The sequence below is a fragment of the Lemur catta genome, chromosome 15 (assembly GCF_020740605.2).
Source record: "Lemur catta isolate mLemCat1 chromosome 15, mLemCat1.pri, whole genome shotgun sequence".
In the NCBI taxonomy this organism is placed as follows: domain Eukaryota; kingdom Metazoa; phylum Chordata; class Mammalia; order Primates; family Lemuridae; genus Lemur; species Lemur catta.
This window is the reverse complement of record NC_059142.1, coordinates 56136846-56162699: the sequence shown is the minus strand read 5'-3', so window position 1 is coordinate 56162699 and position 25854 is coordinate 56136846. Positions and strand designations below refer to the sequence as shown.

The 25854-nt window shown below is 65.6% G+C and overlaps 1 protein-coding gene across 7 annotated transcripts in view; it reads left to right on the top strand.

Annotated features, from left to right (window-relative positions):
• Positions 1-25854, top strand: part of AATK (apoptosis associated tyrosine kinase) — a 34597-nt gene that overhangs the window by 6530 nt on the left and 2213 nt on the right. For 2 of the 7 annotated variants that reach the window (XM_045569649.1, XM_045569647.1), the window contains exons 2-11: positions 13476-13609; positions 16197-16344; positions 18523-18602; positions 19030-19148; positions 19259-19346; positions 19812-19945; positions 21261-21345; positions 21434-21555; positions 22796-22945; positions 23259-25779. In XM_045569649.1, coding sequence (XP_045425605.1) covers positions 13476-13609; positions 16197-16344; positions 18523-18602; positions 19030-19148; positions 19259-19346; positions 19812-19945; positions 21261-21345; positions 21434-21555; positions 22796-22945; positions 23259-25779 — 3581 coding nt within the window. Of the gene's footprint in view, positions 1-13475; positions 13610-13956; positions 15751-16196; positions 16345-18522; positions 18603-19029; positions 19149-19258; positions 19347-19811; positions 19946-21260; positions 21346-21433; positions 21556-22795; positions 22946-23258; positions 25780-25854 lie in introns of those variants that run through there. The other 5 variants (XM_045569653.1, XM_045569651.1, XM_045569648.1 and 2 more) reach the window with 4 other exon arrangements.

The following is a 25854-nucleotide window of genomic DNA, read 5'->3' as shown; positions in this document are numbered from 1 at the left end:
GGGAGCTGGAACGGTGTGCCAGCCTCTGTTCCGTTTTTCCTTCCTGCGACAGGCAGCCCGCCAGTCCTGTCTGACGGCGGCTGTGGCTGGCGTGTTCCTGGACGCCTGGCGGGTCTGGCTGTGGACCTGGCAGCTGGAGCCCAGCGGTCCCCAGCCCACGCTTTTGTGCAGCCAGTCCCGTGGGGCCAACCCATCGCCTGGTGGTATCAGGGCTGGTCCCCCGGTGAACGGGAGGGCAGACCCCCAGGGAGGGTGGGCCGGGGCCAAGGTGCCAAGCAGGGAGAGGCCGGGAACGGAGAGATGGGCCCCCTGTCACCGCGTCCTCACAAGACTCCCGAGCCACCTATGCTGCTGTCCCTCCGGGCCATCTCAGCTGTCATCTGGGGCACCCACCCACCCTCCACCCGGACTGGGGTGGGCCCTGGGGTGTCCAGTGCTGATGGAGGGCAGGCTGGACTTTGTCCTACATCAGCAGAGGGCTGTCACTTATGAGTACCCAGCTGGCGGGACTTCCTCTGTTCCTGGGCCGTGCTGGGTGCTGGGCAGGTGAGGGCCAGGGCAGGCGGCTTCAGGATCCTGGGACCCTGTGGGGTCCCTGCGACAGGCAGTGGATGCTGGTCCCAGCACTGGGGGATTGGGCTGGACGCCAGCGCGTGCTTTACTTCAGGGCGTGTGTACGAAGGGGTGTGTGTGCATGTGTGAGCGTGTGTGCATGTGTGAGCATGTGTGCGTATATACACACATGTGTGTGCTTAGCTGGGTGTAGGCCTGTCCCACCCAAGGCCCGGTGGCTCGTGGTGACAAGGTGCGTCTGGCCCTAGGGACCCTACGGACCTTGCCGCATCCTGGGTTTGTGGTTTAGGGCCATACCCCATCTGGAGAGTGGCGGAGCCTGCCCTTAGCCGTGGCTGCCAGGGTTTTGCTGTCTTGGAGGGGGCGGTCGTCTTCTAACCTCGGCCCGCCCTACCTTCACACGTCACCCGATGCCCGCGTGGTAGACGGTGCCAGGCCTGTGCAGGACTCTGGGGAAGGTTCTGGGTTGGGGTGAGGCTGGACCCAGGGCCTTTGGGGGGCACAGTCTCTCTCCTCGACACCCCTCGAGCCCCCTCTCCTGTCTGGGGAGGCCGTGGGCCTGGCAGGGCTTCAGAGGTGGGGAGTGTGGCCTCGTGTCCCCCCCTGACTGGTCAGAGGCGCGAGGAGAGCCCGGGGGATCGTCTGGGACGGGCTCTCGGCAGCAGAAGCCGACCACGAGCCCAAATGTGGAAACCCCAAAAGATCAAAATCCCAAAAATATAATTCTGGAAAAAATAAATGAAGATTCTTTAAAGGATATGTATTTACCTTTTAAAAAGGGAATTTGTTTGAGAAACACATGAAGACAGAACCCTTCACAGGCCGCTTCACACATAAAATAAGCAACAGTAACACGCTTACTTTGCAGCATAAACAGGCGCACTGACGACAGTCACCCCGGACAACATTTGCGAGCGCACTGTGTTCCCGAAGAAGCAGGTCAAATGCACAGAGAAAGGGAACTGTGTAAACGCACGTCACTGTGTTGGTGACTGTGTTCACCCAGTCTGTGGCTGTGGCCGTCTGAACACCACGAGGAACAACCCTCGAAACCCGGTGGTCATCGCCTCATAGGCCTCCACCCGGAGAGCCACGACACCGCGAAATTTTCTTTCATAAATGCAGGTGTGCAAAATGACAAGTTTCGACATTTGTACGCACATGCTCTGTGCTCACACACAAAGTCAGCGCTGTGACAATGCACTTTCGTGACGCCAGATTTGCACAAAATGCATAAAATGACTTAGAACTCCCTGAAAGTCTCTGCGGGACGTGCACCTCCAGTGTCAGAAATGACGCGAGTGTGAGATACGCGGCAGAGCGAATTGTAAAACGTGATGCTGACAATTTAAAATAGTGGGGAAAACCTTTAAAAAAGCAAGAAAACAAAGACAACTAAAAACAAAATTCGACACAGGAAAATGCGCATGGCAGACGGATCCTGGGCACGGAGGCCGTCCGCAAGAGCTGGCAGGCGGCACGGTGGCGGCCGCAGCTGGCAGCCTCGCAGCCTCGCGCCACGGTCAGTAGCTGCGTTTTTCTTGCAGGACTTGGCTGACCTCAGGGAACACGGCACGTTCTCTTTCTTGGAGGTGCTACTCTGTGTGAAATTCCTCTCTGATTTGATACACGGGCCCTGACCCCTCCCTGACAAAGCGTCCCACCTGTGCTGTTGGGCACACACGGGAGTCCGTGGGCACACACTCGCGCCCGGCCCACAGCCTGGTGGAAACGGTGCCTCCCGTCAGCCACGGCGAAGCTCCTGCTGGATTCTGAGTCGGTCTGGTGGTCGACGTCTGCCTTCTCCGGCAGTCAGACCCTCGCCAAGAAGAGCCCACCCCGCGGCGTGTTTGGCGGCGCTGGGGAAAGCCCGCGGCCAGCGGGCGCCTTTGGTCTGGAGGGTCGCTGAGCCGCCTGGTGCCACCACTCTCCAGCTGGAGGCCGGCGTGGCGTCGCGTGTGAGGGGCAGAGGACGGGGTCATTCGGCAGCAGAGATGTCTCGTACTTTGGGCCTGTGTTTTCACCACTTCTGTGGTCAAGTTGGCATCTAAAATCAAGCCCACCCCTTGTCCACTTGGCACTCACACGCATCTCCTGAGTTTCCAGGTACAGACAAAAAGGTAGGTTCTGCCTAACACGATGCAACTATCCTGTGATGGTGATTTTTGGGATTTCGGACTTTGGGGATTTAGACGTCTTTAGCGATTTCAGCATTTGGGATTAGGGCATGCGGGACTGTGTCTTTTGGGATTAGGACCCAAAGCCTTCCATAATCACTCCCAGTGCAGCTCCAGCTCTTGGGCTGGGGGCGTCCTTGGATACAGCCCCTGTCCTGGGAGGCTGTGGGGAGAGGGGCCCAAGTGACTGGCAGAGGGGGAGGCTGCAGGGGCCTGGGGCTCAGGTGGCCGCTGCCCTGCGGATGCGCGAGAGCTCGTGTGTGTGCACCTGCCCCTGCCACGGCGCCCAGGCCCGGGGCCCTCGCTGCAGAGATGAGTTAGTGCCTGATCTCAGCCTCCCGGGGCCTCTCGTTTCTGGGCCGGGCAGGCGTCTTTCCACGTGACTCGGGGATTTGAGGAGGAGACAGAGAGGGTGAGACGGGTGAGCAGGGCCCGGCCCGGCCCGGGGGTGTTTGGTCTTGCTGCACAGGTGCCCAGACCTACGGTCCATTTCTCCACCTGCAAAAGGGACTCCTTGTCCCCACTGGGGAGTTCTGTTCCTCTCAGAAGCAGCTCCTGTGTCCGGGCCCCTGGGCAAACTTCTGCAGAGAAACCCTGCCCCCAGCCCCCAGAGCTGGAACCTCCCTCTCCCCTGCCTGCCCCAGGAGCCCCCAGAATCCCACTACTTGCTCCAGCCTGGAGCGGGGAGGAGGGGTGTCCGCGACAGGTGTTGGCCACTCGGGCTCCCTGGGGACATCGGCCACCCCCTCAGCGCTGCCTGGCCCAGAGCTCAGCGGCACGCCCCCGGGGTTGCGCCAGTCCCTTCCTATGCGAGATCCTGTTTGCATCACTGTGTGGGGAGGGGCTGGAGGTCCTCTGATGTCCAGAGAATCGCGCCACTGGTCGCCTTGGGCAGGGAGGCCCCATCTGGCTGCCACTGGGGGCCTGAGACGGGCCCTGTGCCTCACCCCTGTGTGGCAGTGGGATGGGGGTCCCCAGGATGGTGGCCTGTTATGGAAGTGGCCCCTGTTCTAGGAGGGTTGGGGTGGCTTCCCCAAGGGAACGGGTGAGGAACAGGGCTGTGGGCACCGTGGACGTTCCTGGTTGCAGAGCAAGGAGGGGATCAGCGGGGGAAGAGCAGTCAGCCATGAGGGGGACACTGAGGCGCATGTGGGTGGGGCAGAGAAGCCAGCCCCAACCCAGCGTGGACTCGCTGGGATTACAGGTGTGCACCACCGGGCCCGGCTAATTTTTGCATCTTTTGTAGAGACAGGGTCTCGCTCTTGCTCAGGCTGGTCTTGAACTCCTGACCTCAAGCGATCCTCCCGCCTTGGCCTCTCAGAGTGCCCATGACCAGTAGGGGGCTTCCTTTTGAGCTCACAAGGATGTTCTGGAACTAGATGGAGGCGGTGGGTGTGCACCACAGTGAAGGTACCACAAGCCCCCAAATTGCTCATTATAAGATGGTTATTTTATGTTATGTGAATTGCACCTCAACACTTTTTTGCCATTAAAAATGGGCAATAACAGGTAGCCCAGGGAAACTGAGGCACTGGGCGTTGTGTGGCTGGTGGGGGCGGGCCACCCTTTCTGGGCGTGTGCTCGTGGGCGCCCCGGACAAGCAGACACGCGGCAAGGCTGGAGGAGGGAGCCCAGGGCGCCTGGGTGCTGGGGGCCGGGGCTGTCGTGAGCCTGGCGGGCGTCGGGGGCGGTGCTTTTAGAAGGTGCCTGTGGCCTGGGTCGGAATGGCCATGGGGGTGGCAGCTGCAGACCCCTGGGGAGGTGTGATCAGTGACCTGGTTGGGCTGGACGTGGGGAGAAGACGGGAATCCAGAGGCCGGGGCTTCCCGGTGGTGTCCAGGTGTGCCGTGGGGGAGGGGCCGCCTCAGGAGCTCGGATGCCTGGGACCACCCAGTGAGTGGGCCGGAGGGACTGGCATCAGGGCTGGTGTCCAGCCTGGAGGCCAGGGCTGCGGAGGAGGTGCTGGGTCAGGGCTGCCCAGGACAGGGGCTGAGGGACAGGTGCCAGGGAGGTGCAGGAGGCTGGCGGGGCTGCCCCAGCCGCGAGTGCTCTCAGGGGGCCGTCCCTTCTGCGCGCCGGCTGTCCATTGGCCTCGGGACAGAGCTTGGGTCGCTGCCCCTTCGTGTGCCTGGCAGAGGCACCTCCACCTTCTGTCTCATGTCCCCATCACGTGGGGACAGCTGGGCCGGGGCCTCCCCCTGAGGGGTGCCAGCCACTACCATCCTCCTCACTGGCAGCGTCAGCGTTTCTTTGGCTCCGAGCAGGACTGTGGACATGTGTGAGTGCGTGTCTGTGTGCCCACTTCCCTGACCCTCCAGGCACAGCTTGGGCACGTCATGTCAGCATCCCCTTCCCCGCTGTGCCCGGCGCCTTCCATTGTGGGTACCCGCAGGGGCCTGGCTGCATGGCCTGGCCGGTGTCCCCGGACAGCTTGTCCCAGGGCGTGTGTGGCCTCAAGGCTGGCTGGTCCAGTAGAAGGTCACTTTGCAGCTTTGCAGGGGGCCCAGGGGGCCCCGTCCCAGGCCGAGGGGCGGCTGGGGGTGGGTGGGAGGGTGCCGGCGCGTGGTGGGTGCGGGGCGGCAGAGAGCGAGCAGAGACCCCAGGGCGGGCGTCTGGGCTCCACTCTGTGCACACCGGGCATCAGGGAGTGACGGCGTCAGGTTTGGGTGATAATTAAATAAAATTATCCGTCATCTGATGCCAAGCACACTGCATGCTAATCATAGAAAACGTGAAAAGTGCAGAATGAAACCCAAAACAGCCACTGTTCACGTTTTGGGATATTTTTTTCCAGCCTTTTTTGTTTTTTGACGTCGTCGTGATCAGGATTTATAAACAGGCTGCGTCCTGCTTCTTGTTTCTGACTTCGTGGAGGTACAATCGAGGCAGACTGAACTGCACGTGTCTGCAGTGTGTAATTTGGCTACTTCTGACGTATCTGCATACAAGATATGTCAGAGCTGGCCGGATACACATACGTGCACACCTACTGTGTACGCACCCGTGAGTGAGGCCCCGCAGCAGAGATAACAAACGTTTCCCCTGGGCCCGCGTGCCTGGCTTCTTTTAATAGAATAACACTACTGATGTCTCCCCGTTTATTGAAAACATCTTAAATTCACCCTTTGTGGCTATTTTTGCGGATGTACCATTGTCTCTATCTCATCGTGCTTTCACTGTTGAATGTTCAGGCTACTTTTACAAACACCAGTGCAGCGGACATCTTTGTGCAAATGCTTTTTCCATCTGCGGCATTAATATTCTCACTCTTTAACGCGTTTTTATTCTGGATTTATGTGTCTTCTAGGTTCTTTTCTTCTTTTCTCTCTCTCTCTCACTCTCTCTCTTTTTTTTTGAAACAGAGTCTCGCTCTGTTGCCCAGGCTGGAGGGCAGTGGTGCGATCACAGCTCCCTGCAGCCTCCAACTCCTGGGCTCCAGCGATCCTCCCGCCTCAGCCTCCTGGGCCACCACATCCAGCTGAGTTCTTTTCCATTTATTTTTTTGTGGAGATGGAGTTTTGCTGTGTTGTCCAGGCTGGTCCCAAACTCGTAGGTTTAAGTGATCCCCCCCAGCTCAGCCTCCCAAATTGCTGGGATTACAGGCCTGAGGCACCGCGCCCAGTCTAGGTTATGTTTTCAATTTCAATTCCCAGACGTGGAATTACGGGGCTGAGGAGAAGGCAGTTCTGCAGGGCTGCTCCGACTTGGCACCCAGCAGAGCGAGGTGGCTGGTGCTGGTTCCCAGCTGGTAAAGCCCCTGCTGTCCAGGGGCAGGTGATCGCGTTTTGAGTGCATTTCTGTGACCGCGATGGAGGCTGAACATTCTCTTGTGGTTGTGACAATTTGCATTTCCTCATTTGTGGGCTGACGTCACGTAATTCGCTTGTTCATGCTCTGGGGGCTTGAAGCACGGTTTATGTTTTGCCGATTGTGTGCTCCGTGTGGCAACGACGGCAGTGCTTTGTCGCATTCTCGCTAAGTCTCTTCCCGGTTTGCCGACTTGACGGCTTTTACCGAGCACGCATTTTACGAAGCCAAACCCTTCAATCTTTCCGTTCGTGGTCCGTTCCATTGCTCTGAGCTCAAACCCTTTCCATGAAGAAACCTGATGTTTACCTATCTTCTTTGCAGATGCTATAATTTGACTTAGAAGGATGTAATCAACCCGAAGTTGTTCCCACGTGTGGTGTGAGGGGAAGTGGCGGGCGCGGCAGGACCCTGCCCACGGCTGACCACGCACGCCACGTGGGGGTTTAATCGGCGAAGCTTTGTCGCTTTAATAGCTGGAAAGACGAGCTTCCTTCCTCTGCTGCTCTTTCATTCTTCCAAAACGTTTTAGCTCCTTTCACCTGTTTGGAGCTTCCTCCAAGGTATTGTTTCCAACGGTGCGAGTGTGTGTGACTTTTACAACTTGTGTGTTGCAGGAGGGAGCCGGACTCTGAGCCCCTTCCTGAGCCAGTGAGTCTGATTGAAACGGAGGTTTCAACATACTGATAAGAAAAAGACTCCTCTGCCGGCCGGGGCAGGGTGGCCCCTCCTGCCTAGTCTCCCCAGCCTGCTGGCCCCTGCCGGGGTTGAGTCGGCTCCACCCTGTGCTCTCGGCCACCCACAGGCCCCCCGACGTGTCCAGCTTCTTCCTGGGGTCCTGTCTGCGATTCCGGCACTGACCACAGAGCCGCACCTGCGGTGGGCGGGTGGGGGGCTCCCAGCTCCTGTCTGCATCTTTGCTTCTCCTGGCCTGTTTGGGTGATTTTTTTGGACATTTTGGTGGCATGTTTTTGGGGTGCAGACCAGGCTTGGTCTGTGCAAGGGGACCCTGGCTGTCAGGACCAGCCACGGTGAAAGGGCAGCCTCAGAGGGAGGGGTCCGCTAGAGTGTGCGGCAGACACCAATAGTCACTTGAGGGGCTGAGCAGAGAATGGGGGGCTGCATGGGGGCCCCAGAGGTCCCAGTGGCCCCTGCCCTGCGTGCAGGTGGCTCAAAAGGAGGAAGCGTGCAGCCAGCCGTGCAGGGACGGCCGGGAGCTTTGGAGCCTCAGGCTGAGCCAGGGTCTGGGGTCACTGCTGCTCCCACGAGGTGGCGGGGGGCATGTCTAATGGGTGGGCAGAGCCTGGAGCCCCTGGAAGGCAGGCCCCAAAGTTCAAGAAGAGTGGGTGTGAACAGAAAGAGTGGAGGCCTGGCCTTACCCCACGGAGGTCACACCCCGTGGCCCGCCACGTAGGAGCCCCTGGACTCCACACAGTCCTGGCCTCCCCGGGGTAGGGGGTGCTCGTGCTGGGCGACAGTGCTGAGGAGGGAGACTCTGGGGAGCCAGAGGGGCCGAGGGGGCTGGGCATGGACAGAGAGGACACAGAAGGGACACGGAGGGCACTGCGTGGACGTGGGGGGGGCGGGTCAGTGTGGCCCCAGGCAGACCTGGACAGGGTCAGGGAGAGTGGGTTTGGACCCTACACAGAAAATGTCACAGCTCTAGCCTTGGGGCCCTGCACTCGCAGTCCTAGGACAGTCACGTAGGTGCTGGGCCGGGTCAGGTGACGTGTCCCAGGTCCCTGGGGCCCACACAGGCTTCCCGGGATGGGGAGCCGGAGGCTGCAGTTTCTGCCTGGGCTGGGCAGGCTGCTGTTGCGGGGGGCTTGCCAGGCGGGGCGTGGCCAGGGGTCACCCTCACCTCAGCCAGGCCACTCCTGCAATGCTCCCACTGGCCTTCCTACGAAGGGCCACATGTCAGGACTCGGGGGGGCTGGGGGTCCCCAAGTTGTGCCTTCCGAGCAAGCGCCACCCCAGACCGTGCACACGCTTGGTGCTGGGGCAGTGTGGGGGGCTTGCCTGCCCGCCCCTCTGCCCACCGGCCCAGCGTCCCCAGGGAGGCTTCTGCCCTCTGAACCGTGTGGCCCTCGCGTGGGAAATGGCCAGAGAGTGCCGCCTGGTGGGGGTGAGGGTCACAGGGGATGATGGGTCCCCCACTTCCCTGCAGGGGACACCATGCTCACCAAGGCTAGGCGGAGCAGGTGGGGGGCAGAGAGGCGGGACCACTCAGGATGCGTGGGCGGGTCCTCACCCATGGGCGGGGCTGGATTCAGAGCCACTGGCTGCCTTTGCACCTCTTTCTCCTCCCCCTGGCCCTGCCACCTCGCTCTGGCCTGGGCAGCAGCACTCGCGCCCCCAGGGCTGGACAACGGCTGAAGGGACGCTCGCTGACTTTGGACCTGGAGCCAGAGGACTCAGGGTTGGCCTGGCCCCGGCTAGACCTGCCGATGGTGCCTGGCCCAGGTGACCTCGAAGGTGAACTGGCCCTGCCCACCCTGTCACTCCAGACAAGCAGCAGGTCCAGCCACTGTGGGCACACATGCCCTGATCCCCCGCCCCTCGGGACCACATCTGAGTGTCACGTTGAGCACTGACACCTGGCCCGCTGGGACCCACGTGTCGGGACAAGCTTTCTGTGGGCACCCCCACTTTGTAGGCCCTGTCCTGCGCCCCAGGAGGCAAAGGCGGACTAGAGGCAGGTGCTCTGGCCAGGCCTGGCCTCACGGGCTCTGCTTGCCCACTGGCGGAACCACCTGGAAGGGCTGTTGTATTAATGTTAGTTTCCTACGACTGCTGTAACCAATTCCTGTGGATTTAGTGGTTAAAACTGCAGAAGTTTATTATTTTAACTTCTGGAGTCAGAGGTTCAAGTGTTGGGGGCCGGTTCCTTGCGGAGGCTCGGGGGGGGGGTCCCTCCGGCCACCTCCTGTGCCACAGGCCCCTCCCTCGTGTCCCTGCCCCACTCTGACTCGGTGCCTCCGGCTCCCAAGGCTCACCTGACAATCCACACCGATTGCCCATCGCAAGGGCCTGACCTTACTCACATCTGCAAAGTCCCTTTTGCCACCTGAGGTGACACAGCCACAGGTTTGGGGGATCAGGAGGTGGACAGCTAGCTGCAGGGGCCATGATTCTGCGTGTGCGGGGAGCTCTCACCAAATCTGGGGCAGTTTGAGACTCAGACTGAGTAACCTGAGTGACCCATTACCAGTCACTGAGGAAACAGGACCCCTGAGTGTGACGTGAGTGAACAGGAAGAAGCCATGTGTCCCGAGTGCTGGCGGCCGGCTCTCCCTGGCAGCGGAAGGCCGCCTGGTAGGTGCAGAAGGAACCTAGCAGTCATCACCATGTGGGGGTCCGAGTGGTGGCTGATTCACGCAGGTAACAAGGCTGGGGCATGGGGGACTCGAAGGCTGCCAGGATCCTGGTGGGTCCCCAACATTTTTGGCACCAGGGACTGTTTTCACGGAAGACAATTTTTCCATGGACTGGGGGAGAGGGGTGGGGGCTTTGGGATGATTTAAGCACATTACATTTACTGTGCACTTTATTTCTATTATTATTACACTCTAACCTATACTGACATAATTATACCGCTCACATAGGTTGGGAACCCCGTTTAGGGGGTGGTGGCCTTCCGGAGCCACGGCTGGGCAGTCATATGCTTACTGCTTTCGGGGGTAGCGATCGTGGGCTCCCGCCGGCACCCCCAGCTGTTGGTGCACGGGAGCCGCGTGTGTTCTCACTGTGGCTGCGGACCCCCTGGACAGCGTCGTGGAGGGCCGGGGCGCCGGCAGAGGTGGCAGCTTGGGGGTCTGGGTCCATGTGGCTTCAGTGCAGCCGCTTGCTTAGGGTCACGCAGAGGCGTGATGGCATCGGTGGCCGTGGCAAGGCCAGGCGGGGGCCAAAGCGTCTGGGGGAGGCCGCTGTTGGACACCAGGTGTGACGTGTGTTTAAACGGGCTTTTCAAGAGGTTTCAGAAACAGGGACGCGTGTGCAGCGTTTGCTGTCTCAGGTGTGAGTGTCTGGGAGTGAGGGCCCAGCTGACGCTTCCCTTCTTGCTCTCTGTGGCCGCAGGCGGACCCCACAGGCCTCCCTGGCTGCTCGCGGGGCCCCTCCCCAGGGTGTGGGCAGGGAGGGCCCAGATGCACCAGCTGGGCCCCGCTTGGGTGGGCTTGTGGCTTCCTCAGCCTCAGCGTTCTTCCCTGCCCAGCGGGGATGGTACGTGCAGAGCAGCTTGCTGTGGGGGCTGAACGAGGGGGTATGTGTGTGTGTTCGTGCATGTGTGCATAACTGTGCACGTGTGCCTGTACATGTCTGGGCATGCATGTCCACATGTGTGGGCCAGTGTACAGTGTGTCTGAGCTTGTGGTCACATGCGTGGTTGTGTGCATGTGCCAAGTGTTTGTGCATGTGTTCGCATATGTTTGCGTGTGTGCCCTCGTGTGTGTGCTGTGTTGTTACAACAGGCGTCATGGCGCTCGGGGCACTGGGGCCAGGCAGCAGCGGCCCTGCTGGCGAGGGCAGGGAGGGCACTAGGCGTGCTGAGGCAGCGGTGCCTGCGGCTCAGGGCGTCAGGGCAGCCAAGAGCCGGTGGGACTGAGGGACGCAGCCTGCAGCTGAGGGGCTGTCGTAACCCTTCGCCGCCGCCTGGGGTCCTGCCTTGGCTGTAGGGGGGCACAGGCTTGCTGGTGATCTTGACCGAGCCACTAACTTCCACAGGTCTCAGCGTCCTCATCCGCAAAATGGTGGTAACGGGTCTGAGGGACGGTTCTCTGGGTGCAGCTCCTGACATGCTGTGGTCCTGGGGGGGGCTGTGGTTTCTACTGTCCTCGGCACGGGTGGGGGCTCCGGGCACAGGTGGGGGCTCCGGGCACAGGGGATGGGAAGCCCACTGTGTCCGACCTGCCACCTTCTCTCTCCGCTGAGCCAGCACGTTGTGCAGAGGGGCCCTGCCCCTACCCAGCCCTGTGACCGGGGCCTGCTGGAGGTTGGCAAGGGACCGTGGGAGGGCGCCCTGGAGGGCATGGGGTCACAGGAAGGGCACCCGGGTGGTTGAGGCAGAGGTTGAGGGGAGCTGAGGATGGGCCTCCCGGGGACAGCCTGCCCTGAGGGGCGCTGGGCGCCGGGCCACCGCATCCGCTGCCATCTCTGAGGCCCGGGAGACCAGCCCCACGGCCCGGGGCCGCAGCGGGGCTTGTGCACTCAGCCAGTGTGTCCCACGTGGGAAGGGACTGGCTGCTTGGGGATCCTCAGCCACCAGGAGAGTGTGGGCGGAGGTGGCAGGAGGGGAGCGAGTGACGCCAGCGGGCACAGATGGAGCAGGGAGGGTGCCATGGCAACAGCACGGTCCTCGAGGGTGCCGGCTGCTTCCTGGGGGTGCCAGCTGCTCAGCCCCTGCGAGTCCACACTGTGGGGGCCCCAGTGTGACTATACAGTGGGGGGCCTGCGTAGTGTGGGGTTTCACCTGTGCACGCACACCCCCCCCCAGAAATCTCACCTTTGAGGGCTCCACTCACGGCCCTGTGGCATCAGGGACACGGCCTGGCCCCTTGGGTGCGGCTGCCCTCTCAGAGGTCTTCACCACGAGCCTGCTGAGCTTGCATCCCTGCCGTGGTGACCTGGGTCTTGCCCTCCTGTCTACCCCAGCCCTACCTGGCCCCCCATCTAGGCTGCCCTGGGTCCCTCTTCCCTGTGTGGGTGTGGGGAATGGCCTGGCGACCCGAGCAAGAAGCCCAGGCCGCACCCACCCCATCTTCCAGGCTCCTGGGCTCACACCACCTCCAGGCAGCCCTCCCAGATGCCTGTTAGCCCATAGCCCTGGCCAAAGCACACCAATTGAGGTCAGCTGTGCCACCATGGCAGTCCCTCACCTCTGCTGAGCCTCCGTCTCCTTGCCTGTCTGGCGGGTAGAAGTGGCAGCCGCCTCAGCAGGTGTGCTGGGTGGTGACGGGGTCCTGAGAGGTTGTCCTGCTTAGGGGCCAGAGAAGGGGGCATGAGTTAGAGCCGGGTGTGGAGGGATGGGGCAGGCCGGGGTGGAGCTGCCAGGTCAGTGTGCTGTCTCCTCTGTCCAGGGGACGCCCAGGCTGGCCACTGTGCTATCCTGTGGGCACCAGGGCCACCAAGTGTCCCAAAGCCCCAGCTCTGCTCGGGGGCCCTAGTGTGGCAGCCAGGCTCTGGGGTTGGGGCACCCAGGTCGTGCTGTCAGTTTCCCCACCTGGGACGAGGGTGCCACGTGGACCAGGTGCTGCAGAGGGGTCCCTGCTGGCCGCAGCCCAGAAGCACCCCAGGGGCCCAGGGTGGGTTCGCCGGGGGATGAGCTGGAGGTGTGGGCGGCATGGGGAGCCCTGCTGCCCCAGACACGGTGCCGTGTTTTCGGGGAGGCCAGAAAGGGTTCGCGTCTCAGGGCCCTGACCACAGCTGCAGAGCCCGGCACGTGGCCGGGGACCGTGGGCATGCTCCACCATCTCGCCTGCTTGGCAGGGTCTGTGACTGGAATCCAGGAGAGACGGGTCCCCTTGCAGCCCCCGAGACCCTGCCCTCTCGCAAAGGTGCCCGTGAACCCCAGAGTCAGGCGCTGCGCGGGCTGTGGCCGCTTTGCCAACCCGACGTCACCCGCTGAGGCCACAGCGGCACCCGGTGGCCGGCCGCGGGACTGCAGCCTGTCTGCCTGCCCCGGCTGCCTGCGGGGTCTCTGAGGCCGGGCCCTGGGTGCGGGGGACAGGGGGGCTGGGCCTGGCTGGTCTCCCAGCGGGGACAAGGGGAACCTGAATCTGGCAGCTTGGGGCCCTGGGTGCGGGGGACAGGGGGGCCGGGCCTGGCTGGTCTCCCAGCGGGGACAAGGGGAACCTGAATCTGGCAGCTTGGGGCCCTGGGTGCGGCGGGCCGGCCAAGGCCGACCGTGCTGCTCTCCTGCAGACGGCGCGCCGCTCAGCGAGCTCCCCTGGTCGTCCTCCCTGGCCGTGGTGGCTGTGTCTTTCTCAGGGCTGTTCAGCGTCATCGTCCTCATGCTGGCCTGCTTGTGCTGTAAGAAGGGCGGCATCGGGTTCAAGGTGAGGGCTGGGGGCCGCGGGGCTGCCCGCGGGATCCCGGGGCTGGGGCCCTCTCGGGTCCACGCGGCCCTGAGCTTCCCTCCCTCCTGGGCCACCAAGGTGGCTGCTGGTGTCCCAGGCCACTGTGGGGGCTCTCAGGGACGCTGGCCACCGCCTCCACCACTTTGGGTGCCCGCTGTGGGGGTGCGGCTGAGGGTGCTGGTGTGGGAGGGGCCGCCTCCCAGAGGCCCCGACCCCCGTGGGGGAGCTGCCCCCGCAGGGCCCTCGGGTCGCTGCTCACCGAGGCAGCGAAAGGAGACAGAGGCCCCAGACACGTGTCCCAGCACTGAAACCTTCCGGACTTGCAGTCACCCCGGGGGCTGAGGCCAGGCCGTGTGGGGCTTGCTGGTGCACGCTGGCCCTCATGGGGCCGCCCCCCAGAGGCCGAATTCTGGAGCAGAGGCCCCCGTCCCAAGGACAGCGCCCAGATGCTGTCCCCACCCTGCAAGCCCCTGTGGCCACCGCAAGTCCAGCTGCAGCTCTGAGCAGGGACGACCAGGCAGAAAGGCGCTGGGCTAACAACCCCAGCCAGAGGCGCCTGCCCCAGAGCCAGCGTGGGCCACCTTCCTGCCAACGGGCAAACTGCGACCTGGCCAGGGACCTCCAGCCACTCACGCCCACGAGGGCCAGCCCCACTCCTGGGCTGGAGGTCAGATTCCTGCTCTCCGAGAGGTCAGGGTGGCCCAGCACGGAACCCCTGCCTGTATTTTGGGGGCACCTTCATATTAAGTGACCCTCGCCCCAGCGAGCGTCACCCCCCTTTCAGGGAGACAGCCCCAGAGTCCCAGGAGGGGGCCACGGGAGCTCGCACCGGCCCACCTGGCAGGTGAGGACAACGTACGTGGCCCTTGCCTTTTCCAAAGCCCACACTTGCCAGCTGGCTCGTCCTCCGGAACCCTCCGAGGTGGGCCAAGACCCCCTCAACCGGGGGGAGCTGCGTGCCTGAGGGTCCCGCCCACCACACATGGGCCCCGTCCTCTGGCTTGCTGGGCCCAGCAACGCCGGGCGTCTTTCTGGAAGATCCTGAGGCCAGATCTTCAAGGTTCTGGGGGCAGGAGTGGGGTGTGGACCCAGGGGGTGCTTGCAGGGCCTTTGTATATGCCGCCCCCCCTCAGGGCCCAGGAGAACGAGGCCCCAAGCTGGGGCCAGAACAGCCCCTCCCCTGCACCCTCCTCTTCTCCTCCGGAACATGGTGCCCGGAACATTCCAGCACCAGCGTGCCTCCGTGGCAGGGCCTGCCTCCGCAGTGGGCTCCCTCCTGGGCTCTGGGGGCTGGTGCTGGGCAGGCCCCGATGCTCACGCTGTGCTACCTGATCGCCCGCTGTGCCCGCGGGCCCCGGGCCCCCAGGTGGCAGGTAACGAACGGGCTGGAGCCAGGGCTGGCCTGGGTGAGGGGTGGACATCTGGGCCCCCAGCAGAGCCGGGATGTGGCATTAGAGGACCCAGGGGGGCTTGGGGGTGATCTCCGGGCCCTGGGGAGGGGGAGACCAGCCCCCTTCCCCCATCCTCGCAGCGCGCAGGCCGGGACTGGAATCCCGGCAGCCTCTGGCCTTGCTTCGCAGTGAGAAAACCAAGGCCCAGAGAAAGGAGGGTCCCCGGGTCACACAAGCCGCACCCTCCCAGGCCAGCTGTCTGTCCACGGGAGCACGAGTCCCGGAGTGGGTGGCCCTCACCCCTCTGAGCCTCAGTTCCCCCGGGGTTGTGGGGAGAGATGGAGAGAGAGGCTGCACCAAGAGCTCAGGGAACAGTTGTTTTAAATGAGCCCAGGACTTCCTCGGGGCCTTTGGCTCTGGGCTCAGGAATGTGCTCTGCACCTGGGGGTGGGGACTCCCCTCGACAGGTGCAGCCGCTGCATTTCAAAATAGCAGCCTGGCCAGGAGTGGCCCTGCCCAGAGCCAGGCTCTTAAAGAGCCCTGGGAGCTCCCGGGAGGTGGGGTAGCCACCGGGATGAGGGTCCCAGGGCCGCCTGTGGGCAGATGGCTGTGGCAGCTGGGCTGCTGCTCCTGGCTGCCCAGGAACGCTCCTTGTCCTGGCAGACGGAGGAGCTTCTCCAAGAGGACTTTGGGGTGGGGGTGCTGTCCCCAAAGCTGTCCCATGGCACGGTGGGCCTTTGGGCGGGGCCCAGGGTGAGGGGCTGCTGGGGGGTGTTTGGGGGCTGAAGGGTGCTGGGGCCGATTCTGGATGGGCAGGGTGGCCGGTGTCTGTCCCCTCGTCTCCTGTTCCTTGGTCCCCCTGTCCCCCCATGTGGGGCTGGGCCTGGGGTGCCCATGGTGGGCGGGGGCTGGGGCCGGGCTGAGGTGCTGCTGCCTGTGGCTTGCTCTTGGCTCTTGGCTCTGCTTTTGGCTTCTCCTGGACAGTTGGGTCCGGGGTGGGGCTGGAGCCGGAGTCTGCGGGAGGGGCTGGCTGGGGACGGCTCGCAGGGGCTCTGGCCGCAGGCCCGCGGGTGGGGGCTCCAGCCCTGGGGCAAGCACCCCCGGCAGAGCTGGGCTGGGCGGAAAGGCCCTCGGCCTGCAGGAGCCGCTCACACGCCCGCCGGCCCGGCCCGCAGGAGTTTGAGAACGCCGAGGGGGAAGAGTATGCGGCCGACTTCTCGGCGCAGGGCTCCCCGGCCGCGGCGGCGCAGAACGGGCCCGACGTGTACGTCCTGCCGCTCACCGAGGTCTCCCTGCCCATGGCCAAGCAGCCGGGGCGCTCAGGTGAGTGTGCCAGGCAGGGCGCCAGGGGCCTCACCCCAGCCCTCCCTCGGGCGCAGGAGCTGGGTGGGGCAGTTGCCGGGAGGTCAGCGGGGCAGGCCAGGCCCAGGGCGAGCTCCACAGGTGGGGGCGGGGGCTGAGGCACCTGGGCTGCACCTGTCGGGGCCGTGGGGCCCAGGGTATGTGGCCCCTCCCAGGCCTGAGGCCAGCTGTGGGCAGGCTGGGCCCCCTCCGCCCCGCACCGAGGGGCTGCCCAGCAAGGGGCAGTGGTGGCGCTGGCGGGGGGGCCGGGGGTTGGCCGCTTGCTAGTCCTGGGCTTAGCCGCCCACGTGCTGGGGCGGAGGCTCTTCTGCAGTCCCCAGATGCTTGACCCTAGATTCCTGTCCCCTTGGCGCCACCAGCCTGTGGAGACATGGGCTCCATTGTTCCCGGCTGGAGGCGGGGGGCGGGCTGTGGGCCCCTGTGGGCAGCTGTGAACTGGCCTTTCACTCAGGCCCGGGGGGAGGGGGAGGTCCTGCCCGGTGGCTGCAGGCCCTGGCAGGGGCCCTGCTGTGGCCTCCACGGGCCGTGGGCTGCCTCTGCCACGTCTTGCATTTGCCCGTCCTGGGGTCGCTGCCCCTTGGCAGATGCAGGGGAAAATGGCTGAGCTCGGGGACCCCTCTCTGTCCAGTCCTGCAGCCTGGGCAGTGGGCGGGGGTCCCTGGCCTCAGGCTGGCTGCCCCTCCTCACTGTCCGCCCCCAGCTCCTCCGGGAACACTGAGTGGGCTGTTGGCCCAGACAGCAGAGCCCCTGCTGGCCCTGTGGGGGCCCTGCTGGCACCAGGGCTACTGCCGTGGTGACGAGTGGCCCACCCCACCTGCCCTGAGAGCCCAGCCTTCACCAGCGTCTGGGCTTCTAGAGTAGACCTAGGAAGGACCACTAGCTGCCACCTCCCCCGGCCCAGCGTGTCCTGCCCGTCCCCCTCTGCCCCCCAGGTCTCCTAGAGGCAGGGTCACCCGTGCTGCAGGGGCAGGGCCTGGTGCTCAGGCTCTGGTCTGTCGGCCCTCGGGCCGCAGCTGCCCACACACCTCACGAGCCTTCGCATAGCCCCCTGGAGGATGGTCCCTGGGAACGAGGGGGCAGGGACCCAGAAGAGGACAGTGGTTGCCTATTTTCTCCATTTTTGCATCCCTGGTCACAGTTTTCTGGGGAGCACCTGCTTTCAGAGTGGAGAGATTTGAGGGGAGGCTGGGAGGGCGGCCCCTAGAGGTAAAGGGTTCTGAGCCTGCACAGGGGTCCCAGCCCTCTGGCGACCGCAGAGGGCGAGCACAGCCAGGCAGAGCCGGGAGGCGCCCACTTCTGTCAGCACAATCCTGCCCCACCACTGTCCCCGCAGCCATGGTCAGGAGCCTGGGCACCCCAGGGCTGGAGTGGGGTGCCCAGCAGACTGGGGCTCAGGACACAGAGCCTAGTGGGATCCCCCAAATCTCGCTCAGCATCAGTCAACGTTCTCTGGGTCTCTGGGCCAGGCATAGCCTGTCCCCCCACCCCCTGGCCCTGGGGCAGTCGGCGTGGGAGCAGAATTCGGGGAATCCCTCGGGGCTCGGGCAGGGCATGCGTGGGCTCGGCCAGCCCTGGCCCCTTCCTCCCAGCCCTCGCTGACCCTGCCTCCCGCTGACCTCAGCCAGCTGCCCGCGGGAGAATGGGCCCAGTGTGCTCCGTGCAGGGCTGTGCCAAGCGGCCCCCAACAAAGGAGCCTTTGGTGCACCCGGTGCGGGGATGCCAGCCTGCGGCAGGGCAGGGGCGGGCCGCCCCAGTGCCCTCCCTGAGCTGCAGTCTCCTGTCCCAGCCATACTGCCTGCCCGGTGTGGCCTGGGTGGCAGGTCCAGCTCCAGGCCCTGCTGTCTCCGGCCTGGCTGGTCCCTGGGACTTCGGGCACCCCTTACACAGATCTCCCCAGAAAGATGCCTGGGTGGGGCCCACAGATCTGCAGCTTTTCTGGGCAGCAGCTGCCTCTGCTCCCGAGAGGCCCTGGCTCCTGCTGGCAGTGCCCCGGGTGGCCTCTGCCTTGGTGGTCTGGCCTGCCCCCCCAGGTGGCACTGGGGTACTCGGGGCGACTCCTCAGGACCGGCAGCCCTCGAGGGGCCAGGTGGTAGGGTGGAGCGGCTGTGCTGGGGTCCCTGAGTCTCCACCCTGCTACAGTGCAGCTCCTCAAGTCCACGGACCTGGGCCGGCACAGCCTGCTGTACCTGAAGGAGATTGGCCACGGCTGGTTCGGGAAGGTGAGCGTGTCCGCTGGGGCAGGCGGGCGCGGCGCAGACCTGCTTTCCTGGGTGCCACTCCGCGGGGGGCCCCGCCCAGGGCTCCTCAGGGTCTGCCGCAGCCCCTCCGGGTCTCAGTACCAGAGGTGCTGAGAGGTGCCTGGGGAGGGGTGGTCGCGGCTTCTCCCCGGACCCCCGGCCTGGATGGGGCGACTGGGTCCCACTTCCTCGCTGCAGAAGCCCGAGAGTGGGAGCACAGCTGGGGCCTTGGGGAAACAACATGGAAGACTCAGCAGGAAGGGGCGCTGGGAGGGGCAGACCCATGCTGCAAATGAGTAAACTGAGGCACAGAAAAAGAAGTGGCTTGTCCGGGGGGTGGGAGGAAGCAGGAGAAAGGTCTGGAAGCCCCTGCTTGCGAGGGGCAGCCGCGGCGATGCCTGTCCCGCAGGTGTTCCTGGGGGAGGTGAACGCGGGCCCCAGCAGCGCGCAGGTGGTGGTCAAGGAGCTGAAGGCCAGCGCCAGCGTGCAGGAGCAGGTGCGCTTCCTGGAGGAGGCGCAGCCGCACAGGTGGGCGCAGCGGGGGCGTGGTGGGGGGGTGGCCGAGAGGGAGGGTGGGCCGCGTGGCGCCGGCTCGTGACAGAGCCCCCGGCCACCGCGCCTCCTGTGGGCTCTTGCAGGGCCCTGCAGCACAGCAACCTGCTCCAGTGCCTGGCCCAGTGTGCCGAGGTGACGCCGTACCTGCTGGTGATGGAGTTCTGCCCGCTGGTGAGTCGCCACCCGCGGTGGCCTCACTTGCCCTGCCAGCGTGTGGTGCCACCCCTGTGGGCCTCACGCCCCCCTAGACGGGATCCTGGGGGCCCTGCCCCAACCCCCCAGAGGCGGCCCGTAGGGGCAGGGTGACCCGGATCAGTAGGGAAGGGCTGGGGGCTGACAGCTGTTTGCCCACCTCCCTGTGTCCCCAAAGTCCAGCACTCGGCGTCCCGGCAGCCGGAGCCATCCACCCCCTCAGCTCCACGTGGGGCCTTGCCCGCGCTGGGCACACAGCTGGCCCGCCGCGAGCTGGTCACGCGGGCAGAAGGCGCCAGCTCCTCTGGGCAGCTGCCGGCACCCAGCTCAGCCCCACCCGTCCCTCACATGGGGAGAGGTGATGGGGAGGGGGTGCCTGGGGTCCCCCAGGGAGCTGGTGCCCCCCCCAGCTGGCTGGTGACCTGCTGCGCTCCCTGTCTGCAGGGAGACCTCAAGGGTTACCTGCGGAGCTGCCGGGTGACAGAGTCCATGGCACCTGACCCCCTGACCCTGCAGCGCATGGCCTGCGAGGTGGCCTGCGGCGTCCTCCACCTGCACCGCCATAACTACGTGCACAGGTGAGGGTCAGGTGTGCCGGGGCCGGGTCCCCGCTTTTCCGTGACCTTGGGCGGGTTCACCCTGTGCTTCAGCCCCTCCCCTGAGGAAGGGACATTGGGGTGACTCCTTCTTCACGGGGTGCCGTGAGGATGGACCGGGCCATGTTTATGCGGCATCCAACAGCCACCACGCAAAGGAATCCTACCAAATTCCTTAAAAATCGGCAAGATAAGGGTTTGACACCCACTTTGCAGCCACCGCCCAGAGTGCCCACACCAGCCCCACGCCCTCCGTGCCCCTCAGGCAGCGATGGCAGGACTTAGCTGGCCCCGCAGCGGGAGGGAGGGCTCTCCTGCCCCGCCCTGGCAGCCTGGGTCCCCAGCCCCGGGGAGGCTGGGGGACGTGCTGGAAGAAGTGGCACTGGACACGTGGCCCCATCAGCCCCGGACGCCGCACGGCCGTCCTCCCCAACAATATCCTGGTGCTGAGTGGTGACTCAGGCGACTCCAGCATCAGTGATTTTGTTGAAGAGGGCAGCTGCCCGCCTCCTGACCTGCCCGCCGTGCCCCGCCCCAGAACACAACCCCGCAGCTGTGCCCAGACACTCAGACACGGGCCGGTGGGGGGAGAGACAGGCGGGCGCTGGCCCTTCCTCCCCCGAGGTCGCAGCGCAGCAGCAGCAGCGTGGTGGGTGTGGGCTGACCCGTGCCTGCCCCTGTGCCCTGTGCCCCGAGCAGCTGCAGGACCACCAGCCAGGCAGGGCCACTGGGTTGGAGGTCCCCTCCCTGCCCTAGGGCCAGGAGGGTGGCCTGGGGCAAGCCTCAGCTGTGGCCCTGTGTGGGCAGGGCTGGGCCAGGCCCTGGTACGTGGACTCTGGCAGCTGGCAGGATCCCCAGGACACTGCAGGCCTCAGTTTACCCATGGAGCTAAGAGTGATGGTGTAGTGGGGTTGGGAGGAAAACGGCAGTTGGGCAGAGCCGGGGCTCGGGCTGCCCTGGCGTGGCCCTGAAAGGCAGGGTGGAGGGCGCGGGGGGTTCCAGGGCTGGCCGGGCAGTGCCCTCCCTGGGCCCCAGGCAGGCTCCAGCCCGCCTGCCCCGCTTGGCTCCCCTGCGCTGTGCGGTCGAAGGCAAACCTCGCAAACAGCAGTGCTGGGCGCAGGGGTGGGGCCCTGGGCGGCAGGGGGAGGGGAGGGCAGGGCAGCCCCCAGACTCCCCTTCCCACCTGTCCGCTGGCTGAGCCCAGGACACCCTGGGCCACAAGCCCGCGCTGGCAAAGGACCCTCTGTGCTGGACGGCCCAGCCAGCCCACCCAGCTGACTGTGCCCCTGCCCCGCAGTGACCTGGCCCTGCGCAACTGCCTGCTCGCGGCCGACCTGACGGTGAAGCTCGGTGACTACGGCTTGTCCCACTGCAAATACAGAGTGAGTGGGGTGGTGGGGCGGGGCGGGACGCAGGGCTGGGCCAGCCGCCTGGCAGGGCTGACTGTGTCCCCACCCTGGGTGCCCGCAGGAGGACTACTTCGTGACCACTGACCAGCTGTGGGTGCCGCTGCGCTGGATCGCGCCCGAGCTGGTGGACGAGGTGCACAGCAACCTGCTCGTGGTGGACCAGACCAAGGCCAGCAACGTGTGGTGAGGGCGGCTCCCCGGGCGGTGCCAAACCACGGCCACTCAGGAGGTCGTGGGGGCTGCTGCTACCTGTGGGGCTGGGTGGGTGGGCAGCAGGACAGAGTCAGGGTGCCTGGGCTGCCCAGGGCCCATTGGGCTGACACCCACCAATAACAGGGGCTCAGAGACCTCGTCTAGACTCAGAAGCCCCCTGTAAGCAACATGGGGTCTCCTTCCTGGGGCAGGGCCTCAACCTGCCCCAGCCCCGCAGAGAGGGTCTGGGTGGGGTGTTGGCTGCCTTGGGGATGGAGGTCAGAATGTGTGGGGTGCAGGGGATCCCCATGACTGCAAGCTCGAGGCCCCCCGATTCTGAGCTCCCAGCCTGAGCCAGGCTTGTAGGCTCCACTGGGGACCAAGCCACCCTGGGAGTACAGAGCACAGGCCCCACGGGCCGTGGGGGCATCTCCCACTGCGGGGGTGCCCGCTCCTGGCCTTGGCCGGCCTCCCCGTCCCTCTGCTCCTGTGAGCCCTCAGAGCGGACTGGCCCCTTCCTGAGCTCACTGGGCCTCAATAAGCTGGTTGACCCTGTACCCCGCCCGGTCACACACACTGCTTCCTTCCCCAGCCCTTGCCACCCCACTGCATGCTGGCTGGGGTTCCCAGTCACAGGGCTTGGCCAAGGCCACCATGACTGCTTCCTCTGTTGCCAGATCGGCTCTGTCCCTCACTCCCCAGCCGAGGACAGCCTAGGGCTGAGGGAGCTGAGTGCAGCCACTGGAAGGAGCCCCCAGAGCCCCCATGCAGGCTCCCCCAGCCCTGCATGTCCCGGGGGCCCCCAGCCTGGGGCCCAGCCCTACCCCTGCTAGGCTGGAGTGTCCCCAGACACCCCTCGAGCCTCCTGCCGTGGGCTCTGCCCACCTGCCGGCTCCAGGGCAGATGCCCCACTTGGCACGGTGTCTGGTCTGCCGTGTGTCAAGTGAGCACGTGAATGGACAAGCGTGGACTTGGCCCCAGGCGAGCTGGGCAGGCTTCGATTTGCTGAGCTCGCCGGACACTGGGCTTGGGCCCGGCCGGGTTGGTGGTTCCCTCCCTTTACAGAAGGGATGCGCTGTCCTTGTGCAGGGGTGGCCGGTGTGGCACTGAGCCCCGGTCCTGGAGGCGCTGATGTGATGACAGGAGCTGCCCTGCAAGCGTCCACGGGATCCTGTGTGGCCTGTGCCACGGCCCGCCGTGCCTGCCGTGTCTCATGGTTGCCGCCCTGCAGGTCCCTGGGTGTGACCATCTGGGAGCTCTTCGAGCTGGGCGTGCAGCCCTACCCCCAGCACTCGGACCGGCAGGTGCTGGCCTACGCCATCCGCGAGCAGCAGCTCAAGCTGCCCAAGCCCCAGCTGCAGCTGACCCTGTCGGACCGCTGGTGAGGACGCCCCGCCCTGCCCCGGCGGGAAGGCCGAGGTGGGGGTGCCCCAGTCAGGCAGAGGCGGCTCAACCTGACCGCCTGGGGACCCCCCACCCGGCCTCCTCATTCTCCGACCTCACACGCGGCCTCTGTGTCCCCCTAAGCAGGGAGGGATGACCTGGGGGAAGTGCCCAGCCCACCGCCTGCCCCCACACGCGGGGCCTGCCTTGGAAGACTTGGGGTGTCACTGAAAGAAGTGAGAGGTTCCCCCATCTGCCCTCAAGGCACTTTGGGGGGTTCCTGGCCTGGGCCACCCACGGGTTCCCCGCAGGTACGAGGTGATGCAGTTCTGCTGGCTGCAGCCGGAGCAGCGGCCCACGGCCGAGGAGGTGCACCTGCTGCTGTCTTACCTGTGCGCCAAGGGTGCCACCGAGGCAGAGGAGGAGTTCGAGCGGCGCTGGCGCTCGCTGCGGCCGGGCGGGGGTGGCGCGGGCCCGGGTTCGGGGGTGGCGGGCCCCGCGGCTGAGCTCGCAGCGGCCTCGTCCTTCCCGCTGCTGGAGCAGTTCGTGGGCGATGGCTTCCACGCGGACGGCGACGACGTGCTGACGGTGACCGAGACGAGCCGCGGCCTCAACTTCGAGTACAAGTGGGAGGCGGGCCGTGGCACCGAGGCCTTCCCCCCGCCGAGCCCCGGCCGCGCTGCCCGCGTGCATGAGCTCTGCGCCCCCGACGTGCCCCCCGGCGTGGTGCCCGTGCTCAGCGCGCACAGCCCGTCCGTGGGCAGCGAGTACTTCATCCGCCTGGAGGAGGCCACGCCCGCTGCCGGCCACGACCCCGACTGCGCCGGCTGTGCCCCCGGCCCCCGTGCCGCCGACCAGGACGACGACTCAGATGGCAGCGCCACTGCCTCACTGGCCACGGAACCGCTGCTGGGCCACGCGCTGCCGGCCGACGGCCCCTGGGGCGGATGCAACCAGCACCTGCACAGGGGCCTCGCCCGGGACCCGCTGGGCCGCTCCCACTCGCTCTCGCCAGGGCCCCTGACGCCCGCGGAGCACGGAGCCCAGGACGCAGACTGGGGCGTGACCGCCTTCTGCCCGCCCCTCTTCAAGGACCCGCTGGGCGCGACCCCCTCGGGGAGCTCAGGGACCCGGCCATCGAAGGGCGAGGAGCTGAGGGAGGCCGGAGCGCCCACGGCCGCCCAGCAGAGACACTGGAGCTCCAACGTGTCGGCCAATAACAACAGTGGCAGCCGCGATCCAGAGGCCTGGGACCCTGGCTACGGGGGCAGCTACACGGACCGCAGCCCCAGCCCGAAGCAGACCCCCGCGGCCTCCCCTGAGCAGGGCCACCCCCTAGCCCAGGAGGGCCCCAGAGAGCCTCTGCTTGGCCTGCAGGCAGCCTCCCCCAGCCAGGAGCCAGGCCGCCGTCCAGACCTCCCCAACCTGGGCCCTGCCCAGGGCCTGGCACCCGCTATCGCCCTGGTCACACCCCCCTGGACAGAGGCAGCCGTTAGTGGGGGTGACCCCCAGGCAGAGCCCAAGCTTGCCGCGGAGGCTGAGGGCTCTGCTGGGCCCCTTCCCTCCCTCCCCTCCCCCTCCCAGCAGGGAGCCCCGCTTCCCGCAGAGGCGGCCAGCGCCCCCAGCGTCCCCAGTGTCCTGCCTGACTTGCCCACTGAGCCGGCTCAGGGTGCTGATGACAGCAGCAGCTGCTGCCCCACAGTGGAGGTGGCTAACAGTGAGGACGAGGACACAACTGAGGCCACTTCGGGCGTCTTCACAGACGTATCCAGTGACGGTCCACAGGCTGCGAAGCCAGACGCAGTGCCTGCCTTGCGCTCTCTGCAGAAGCAGGTCGGGACCCCTGACTCCCTGGACTCGCTGGACATCCCGTCCTCAGCCAGTGACGGTGGCTGTGAGGTCTCCAGCCCGTCTGCTACCGGCCCCCCCAGCGGGCAGCCTCGAGCCCTGGACAGCGGCTATGACACGGAGAACTACGAGTCCCCCGAGTTTGTGATCAAGGAGGCACACGAGTGTGAGCCCGAGGCCTTCGGGGAGCTGGCCCTGGAGGGCGAGAGCCCCGGGCCCGAGACTCGGCTCTCGGCTTCCCTTGCTGGCCTCAGCGAGAAGAACCCCTACCGAGACTCGGCCTACTTCTCGGACCTGGATACCGAGTCCGAGCCCCCCACGGGCCCGGAGGAGAAGTGCGGTGGAGTCCAGGCCCCCGGGCCGGAGCCAGGCCTGAAAAGCCCACAGAGCCCTGGACAGCAGTCTGGGCCTGGACCTGGGGTACCCGGCGAGGCCCAGGGCGCTGGCCCCAGGGAGGTGCTGCCGCCCGACGGGTCTTTCCCAGAGCCAAGCGCTGGGCCCAGGCCAGAGCCTCCTGAGTCCCCAGGCCCAGCCAAGGTGCCAGCTGTGCCCAATCCCAGCCGCTCCAAGCTTTTCCTGCTGACCCCAGTGCCACTGAACTCAGAAGGAGACAGCTCCGAGCTCCAGGGGGCCCCGCAGGAGCGGACAGGGGGTCCTGGTGCCCCCCGAACCCCACTCTGCCTGGCTCTGCCCGGCCTCCCTGCAGCCTTGGAGGGCCGGCCAGAGGAGGAGGAGGAGGACAGTGAGGACAGCGACGAGTCCGACGAGGAGCTCCGCTGCTACAGCATCCAGGAGCCCAGCGAGGAGAGCGAGGAGGAGGTGCCGGCGGTGCCCGTGGTGGTGGCCGAGAGCCAGAGCGCGCGCAACCTGCGCGGCCTGCTCAAGATGCCCAGCCTGCTGTCCGAGGCCTTCTGCGAGGACCTGGAGCGCAAGAAGAAGGCCGTGTCCTTCTTCGATGACGTCACCGTCTACCTCTTCGACCAGGTGGGCCGCAACGCGGGGCCTGCGCGGGGCGGGGCGGGGTGCGCGCCGGGGAACGGCCGGCCTGAGCCACGTGGT